The sequence below is a fragment of the Mandrillus leucophaeus genome, unplaced genomic scaffold (assembly GCF_000951045.1).
Source record: "Mandrillus leucophaeus isolate KB7577 unplaced genomic scaffold, Mleu.le_1.0 Scaffold198, whole genome shotgun sequence".
Lineage (NCBI taxonomy): Eukaryota > Metazoa > Chordata > Mammalia > Primates > Cercopithecidae > Mandrillus > Mandrillus leucophaeus.
This window is the reverse complement of record NW_012102009.1, coordinates 2,830,856-2,838,939: the sequence shown is the minus strand read 5'-3', so window position 1 is coordinate 2,838,939 and position 8,084 is coordinate 2,830,856. Positions and strand designations below refer to the sequence as shown.

The window sequence follows — 8,084 nt, the reverse complement described above, 5'->3', positions numbered from 1 at the left end:
TGTTAGTCTCCCATTCTTGTCTATAAGAGTTTCTTTTTATGTTGAAGTGGTGACATTTTATTTTCTTCCTCTGTTTTCCTAGAGAGCTTTTAAAACTGACCCAAGGGAATTTTTTCCCATTTAAAATATCTTAATGACAATGCAATCCAGTGACTATTCATGGTTTACTATTAAAATTATTTGTAAATGAATTGAAAAATAGGCAGGGAGTTTGTGTATTCCTGGAGTACTTATATAAATGACATTTTTTTTTCAAGAGTGCATATAAAATTTGATTAGGTATATACATCTTAACTAATGTAGATTTCTTCCACTTTTGAGAACCTTTTGCTCCTTAACTGGAAACAAGAAAAATAAGAACTTCAGTGGCTTTCTTTCAGAAGGTAGGCAGCTGGACTCATGTTTCTTAGAATCTTTTCTCACTCCAGTGTTAATTACTGTGAGAAGTTGACCACAAGGCTGGGTGCAGTGGCGCATGGCTGTAATCCTAGCACTTTGGGAGGCTGAAGTGGGAGGATTGCTTGAGGTCAGGAATTCAAGACCAGCCTGGCCAACATGGCGAGACCCTATGTCTATTAAAAAAAAAAGCAGTTGACACAATGAGATTCATAGCCAGCTGCAGTGGTATGCATCTGTGGTCCCAGCTACTCAAGAGGCTGAGGCAAAAGGATCGATTGAGCCCAGGAGTTCGAGTCCATTCTGGGCAACATAGTGAGACTCCCATCTGTAGAAATAAATAAATAGGCTAGGCATGGTGGCTTATGCTTGTAATCTTCACACTTTGGGAGGCTGAGATGGGAGGATTGCTTGAACCTATAGGAGTGTGAGACCAGCCTGGGCAACATAGGGAGAACCTGCCCCTATCAAAAAAAACAAAAGAAAGAATTAGCTGGGCATGATGGCATGTGCCTGCGGTCCAGCTACTCTGGAGGCCGAGGTGGGAGGACCCCTTGAGCCTGGGAAGTTGAGACTGTAATGAGTCATGATTGTGCCACTGTACTCCAGCCTAGGCAACAGAGCAAATCCCTGTCTCAAAAACAAAAAGTAAAACCCACACACAAGATGAATAAATAAAAGGAGTTTCAAGAATGCATTTTGAAATTGTAATTAAAGTCACAAAGGAATAATATTTTGCTTTATAATTAGCATTTTTGTGACTATAAATGACCTTTGTTTCTCTGAATCCTGATATAGTAATGTGGTGTGAGCTCTTTTTTTTCTGATGGTGGTCATACACTGTACTTTTCTTATATCTTACCTGCTAAGCATAGCTACTCTTTCAGTTTTCTTTTTCTTTTAGTCCTTCATTTTTCTGTGCTTGTTTTTTTTTTTTTTTTACCAAACCGTGAGCTCCTTGTGGATAGAAAGTATGTTTTACATATATTTGTGTTTTCAGTCTTATCATAGTATCTGACGTATGTAGTGGTTACTCTAAAAATTTGTTCAAATTACTGATTTGTTTTAAAATTGACACTTAAGTACATATATACATGTGTTTTTAACTTTTGATTTAAATTTTTTTTTAATTTAGTTTTTTTGTTTTTAGAGACAGGATTTTGTTCTGTCTTCCAGGCTGGAGTGCAGTGGCCTGATCATAGCTCAATATAACCTCGTAATCCTGGACTCAAGCAGTCCTTCCACCCCACCCTGTGGAGTAGCTAGGACTACAGACGTGTGCCACCCTCCGTCCCATTTCATTTTTTTGTAGAGATTGGGTCTCACTATGTTGCCCAAGTTGGTCTCAAACACCTAGCCTCGAGTGATCCTCCCAACGCAGCCCTTCAAAGTGCTGGGTTGATAGGTGTGAGCCACCACACCTGGCCCCTTAACTTTTTACTTTGAGATAATTATAGATTGACTGGAGGTTGCAAAGAAATACACAGGGAAGTCCTGTAAACTCTTTAACCTCCCCCAGTGATAACATCTTTTATAAATATAGTATAATATCAAAACCAGAAAACTGGTGTTGGTGAATCTGTGGAGCTTATTCAGATTTCACTAGTTAGACATGCACTTGTTTGTGTACGTGTAACTCTGCATTTTTACGTCATGTGTACAGCCTTGCATAACCAACACCATGATCAAAATACTTAACTGGGCTGGGTGCCGTGGCTCACGCTTGTAATCCCAGCACTTTGGGAGGCTGAGGAGGGCGGATCACTTGAGGTCAGGAGTTTGAGACCAGCCTGGTCAACATGGTGAAACCCTATCTCTGCTAAAAATACAAAAATTTGCTGGGCGTGGTGGTGCATGCCTGTAGTCCCAGCTACTTGGGAGGCTAAGGCAGGAGAATCACTTGAACCCTGGTGGTGGAGGCTGCAGTGAGCCAAGATCGTGCCATTGCACTCCAGCCTGGGCAACAGAGCAAGACTCCATCTCAAAACAAAACAAAACAAAAAAACAAAGAAAACCCCAAACTTCACTACACCATTGCCCCAAGATTGCCTATTACCCCGTTATAGCCATATTCATCCCACCCATCGCTAGCCTTTGGCAGCCACTGGTCTGTTCACCATCTCTATAGTTATATTATTTTACACATTTTCCATCAATGGAGTCGTGCAGTATCTTTGTGAGATTTACTTTTTTCATTCAGCATAATTTCATTGAAGTTCAACTTATTATATATGAATAGTTTGTTCTTTTTTATTGCTGAGTGGTATTACACAGTATAGATGTACCGAAATTTATTTAACTGCTCACCTGTTGAAGGACATTTGGGTAGTCTCTATTTTTTGGCTATCACAAATAAAGCTGAACATTCCTATATTTTTTTTGCATGAAAATAAAAGCTTGGGATTATGTCCAAGCCTAAGAGTGTATACATTATATTTTGGTATGTGAGAAGTCAGAAATTCTAATGTTACCAGTATAGATTAATTAGCAAAATTTCTGTTAAGATGCCTGGAAGGAAGAGTTTATCATCAGTTAATTCTTAAGATAGAAGTCTCAAATGATGAAAAGTATTTTTTCAGTATGTGGGAAGTCAGAAATTCTAATGTTATTAATATAGATTAATTAGCAAAATTTCTAAGACCCCAGGAAGAAAAAGTTTATTATCAGTTATTTCTGAACATGAAAATCTCAAGTGATGAAAGGTATTTTTTCACCCATTCATTTCCTTATACTTTAACATGATTATCTTTGTTCTACTTGGGGATTGATTTGTTCTAGGACTATCTGTGTATACCTAAATCTGTGCATACTCAAGTCCTGAAATTGGCCTTGAGGAACCTGCATATACAGAAAGTCAACCCTTTATATATATGCAGATTTTGCATCCTCAAATACCATATTTTAGATCTCTGTTTGCTTTAAAAAAAAATCACATGTAACTGGTTTGAAATACAGTTCAAAGCCATGTTGTTTGGGGGCCATCTGTAATTTGAAAGTTCTTTTTCTGTCTCCCATAAAACACTAGCTGATGGGGAGAAAGAAGATCAGTTTAATGGAAGCCCTCCAAGACCGCAGCCAAGGGGACCAAGAACTCCTCCAGGACCCCCTCCACCTGATGATGATGAAGATGATCCTGTGCCTCTGCCAGGTATAAATAAAACCAGTGCTAAGGTTTTCCCCCCTAGTTAATAGTACGTTTTTGTTTTTGTTTTGAGATGGTCTCACTCTGTCGCCCAGGCTGGAGTACAGTGGCTCACTGCAGTCTTGGCCACCTGGGCTTAAGTGATCCTCTCACCTTAGCCTCCTAATAGCTGGGACTACAGGTGTGCATCACCACGCCTTGCTAATTTTTAAAATATATGTGGAGATGGGGTCTCACTATTTTGCCCAGGCTGGAACTCCTGAGCTAAAGTGATCCATCTGCCTTAGCTTCACAAGGTGTTAGGATTATAGGCATAAGCCACTGTGCCTGGCTAATAGTGCTTTTTGATTAAAGAAAAGAAATTAGGTGCTAGTAATCAAATCTTGATGCAGTCTCTCCCCATGCTGTGCAGTATTTCCTTGTGTTTTTCTTTTTCTTTTTTCTTTTCTTTTTTTTTTGAGACAGGTTTTTGCTTTGTGACCCAGGCTAGAGTGCAGTGGTGCCATCCCAGCTCACTCCAGCCTTGACTTCCTGGGTTCAAGAAATGCTCCCACCTCACTACTCTGCTGTAGTGATATGTACAAAAGAGTACCAGTTAAAAATCAGTAGTAGTGGGCTGGGTGTGGTGGTTCATGCCTGTAATCCTAGCACTTTGGAAGGCTGAGGCAGGAGGACCTCTTGGGACCAGGAGTGTGAGATCAGCCTGGGCAACATATGGAGACCATTTCTCTATTAAAAATAAAAGTAAAATAAAATAAAAATAGGCCGGGCGTGGTGGCTCACACCTGTAATCCCAGCACTTTGGGAGGCCGAGGTGGGTGGATTACTTGAGGTCAGGAGTTCAAGACCAGCCTGGCCAACATGGTGAAACCCCATCTCTATTAAAAATACAAAAATTAGCCAGGTGTAGTGGCACACACCTGTAATCCCAGCTACTCGGGAGACTGAGGCAGGAGAATTGCTTGAACCCGGGAGGCAGAGGTTGCAGTGAGCTGAGGTCATGCCACTATACTCCAGCCTGGCTGACAGAGTGAGACTCAATAAAATAAAATAAAAATAAAATAAAAATAAGTAGTATGTATTGGAAAAGATAAAAATCTGTATAGCTGCTTAAAAGCTAAAAACAAAAGGAATGGCTTAATAGTATACTTTATTATTGCTCATTGTAGAAGTTGTACAATGTATACTCAATATTTTTGAAAGGGTGAGTAATTTTTTTTTTTTAAGGGTGTTTATAAGCTACATCATCCAAAATATCATTAAGTAGTTGCCATATCCAGTCTTACTGCCTTGTGTCATTTAAACCATTAAAATAATCTGTACCATCATATACACCATGGAATACTATGCAGCCATAAAAAAGGATGAGTTCATGTCCTTTGTAGGGACATGGATGAAGCTGGAAACCATCATTCTCAGCAAACTATTGCAAAAACAAAAAGCCAAACACTGTATGTTCTCACTCATAGGTGGGAATTGAACAGTGAGAACACTTGGACACAGGAAGGGGAACATCATACACCGGGGCCTGTTGTGGGGTGGGGGGAGCGGGGAGGGATAGCATTAGGAGATATACCTAATGTAAATGACAAGTTAATGGGTGCAGCACACCAGCATGGCACATGTATACATATGTAACAAACCTGCACGTTGTGCACATGTACTCTAGAACTTAAAGTATAATAATAAAAAAAATCTGTTCCTTAAATCTCAATTTTTCAGTGTCTGGTGACAAGGAAGAGGATGCTCCTCATAGAGAAGATTACTTTGAGCCCATTTCTCCTGATCGGAATTCTGTTCCCCAGGAAGGGCAATATTCTGATGAAGGAGAAGTAGAAGAGGAACAACAAGAAGAAGGAGAAGATGATGAAGATGATGTGGATGTAGAGGAAGAAGAGGATGAGGATGAGGATGATCGACATACAGTAGACAGTATCCCTGAGGAGGAAGAGGAAGATGAAGAGGAAGAAGGTGAAGAGGATGAAGAAGGTGAAGGTGGGTTATGTTAGCTAGGACTTTGGGGTTTACGTACTAGAAACTAACTCGATGCAGCTTTGAAAAATGCAAAAGAATTTCTAGCAAAGATAAATGGGTTCCAAGAAACCCACGGGTCAGAGTGTAGCTAGGCCTCAAGGCATGACTAGAAATGAGATTTCCGTCTCTCCTCTGCTTTGTGTGTTTACTTTAATCTCCCCTGTTTAACCAACCAGCCTAAACTGCCTGACTGTATCTCAGTTTTCTGTTTGACTTGCTACAATATGAGTTTCCCCTTGACAGCATCAGCTTTTGCCAGGAAAACAGGGTCATGTAGCAAATACATGTTGGTTAGGGATTTGGTGGCTGTTTTCAGAGTAAGGAGTGGTAAAGCTAGGTGGAATTCCTAAAGATGTCTACCACTTAGATATTTTAGCAAATGCTACAATCTTTTTAACAATTCAAGGGAAAAATCTCAGTTGCACAAGTACATGTGGCAGTATGACAGTCCTTTAATTAGGCTTTATTTTTCCTTTGAAAGCAAAAAGTGAAAGATATTCAAGCTAACTGGCTCCTAATTTGCCCAAGAAATGGCATGTAATGTTAAAGCATTTATGCAAAATAACAGATAATCTGCCTTGGCTTTTTTCTGCAGATAGTGAAAATGAGTGTCATTTGAGAATCACAAGGGCTCTTTTACAAAGTAACAACTAGATTATCATGTGATACTTTTTTTTTTAGCTTTTCCCATTCCCAGATTATCAAATAATTCTTTTTAGATTTACTGTATTTGGCAAAAGAGTTAAATTTTAGGCAGGCAGTTTTCTTTCTTTCTTTTTTTTTTTTTTGATACAGAGTCTCATTCCGTCAGACCCAGACTGGAGCACAGTGATGCGATCTTGGTTCACAGCAACCTTCACCTCCAGGGTTCAAGTGATTCATCCCTCAGCCTTCCGAGTAGCTGGGCTTACAGGCGCCCGCCACTATGCTCGGGTTATTTTTGTATTTTTAGTAGAGACTGGGGTTTCACCATGTTGGCTAGGCTGGTCTCGGACTCCTGACCTCAAGTGATCTGCCCGCCTTGGCCTCCCAAAGTGCTGGGATTACAGGCATGAGCCAGTGTGCCCAGCCATATTTTAAATTAACAAATTTTCCATCAAAATATAATGGAGATCTACAAAACTGTGTGATAGGTAAATGCAAAGAAATAAAAATTCAGGAATGTGAAATTAATGTTATAAAAAGAATCTACAATGGTTTTGCTGAAAATATTTGGTTTAACCTTATGATATTAGTTCTTATTTAACTTTAATATAACCAGTTTTTTTTTGTCTTAAAAATAATCTCTCAAGAGGACAAGCATAATTTCTTTCCTCCTAAGATATTTTTGTTACTTTGAGGCATTTCTAATTTTATTTCTGTGAGGAAAAAGTATCTGTTACAGAGTTAGTTGTAAAACTGAACAGATACGGAGGAATTTGCTTAAAATGTTTGTTCAGTTTTCAGGTCTCACCCTTTTCAGGAAAAAAGAAAGTTTGTCCATAATTATTCTATTAGAAATTATAAAATGTTATAAAATTGTGGATAAGATGTTGGGGCAGAAGTTGGTTTTGTTGAGGAAATCATTTTTAATGTTTTATTAAAACTTTTTTGATCAATCAATTTATGCGTTAGACAAAGATGATGTAATACTTAAATATTATTCATACTAATTTTCAGGGGATGATGGTTATGAACAAATTTCCAGTGATGAAGATGGAATTGCTGACTTGGAACGTGAGACGTTTAAGTATCCAAACTTTGATGTTGAATACACTGCTGAAGACTTAGCTTCAGTTCCTCCTATGACATATGATCCATATGACAGGGAGCTTGTACCACTCTTATACTTCAGTTGTCCATACAAGACTACTTTTGAAATTGAAATCAGTAGAATGAAGGATCAAGGTCCAGATAAAGAAAATTCAGGGGCAATCGAAGCCTCAGTGAAGTTAACAGAACTCTTAGATTTGTATAGAGAAGACAGAGGTGCAAAATGGGTAACAGCTTTAGAAGAAATTCCAAGTTTAATAATAAAAGGGTTAAGCTATTTGCAATTGAAAAACACAAAACAAGACTCCCTTGGCCAGTTGGTAGACTGGACCATGCAAGCTTTAAATTTACAAGTAGCGCTTCGCCAACCTATTGCCTTAAATGTTCGACAGCTCAAAGCTGGGACCAAATTAGTGACCTCACTAGCAGAATGTGGGGCTCAAGGGGTTACGGAACTGCTACAAGCAGGAGTGATCAATGGATTATTTGAGCTTCTGTTTGCTGATCATGTATCATCTTCTCTTAAGTTAAATGCTTTTAAAGCTTTGGACAGTGTCATTAGTATGACAGAAGGAATGGAAGCTTTTTTAAGAGGTAGGCAAAATGAAAAAAGTGGTTATCAAAAGCTTCTGGAACTCATACTTTTAGATCAGACTGTGAGGGTTGTTACTGCTGGTTCAGCTATTCTCCAAAAATGCCATTTCTATGAAATCTTGTCAGAGATTAAAAAACTTGGTGACCATTTAGCAGAGAAGACGTC

General features: G+C 38.9%; 1 protein-coding gene across 1 annotated transcript in view; it reads left to right on the top strand.

Moving 5' to 3' along the window:
* KIAA1429 (KIAA1429 ortholog) overlaps window positions 1–8,084 on the top strand; it is a 79,171-nt gene that overhangs the window by 25,611 nt on the left and 45,476 nt on the right. Inside the window, exons 6-8 of the mRNA XM_011978682.1 lie at window positions 3,393–3,544; window positions 5,261–5,533; window positions 7,232–7,918. Of these exons, the coding sequence (XP_011834072.1) occupies window positions 3,393–3,544; window positions 5,261–5,533; window positions 7,232–7,918 (1,112 nt within the window). The remainder of the gene's footprint in view (window positions 1–3,392; window positions 3,545–5,260; window positions 5,534–7,231; window positions 7,919–8,084) is intronic.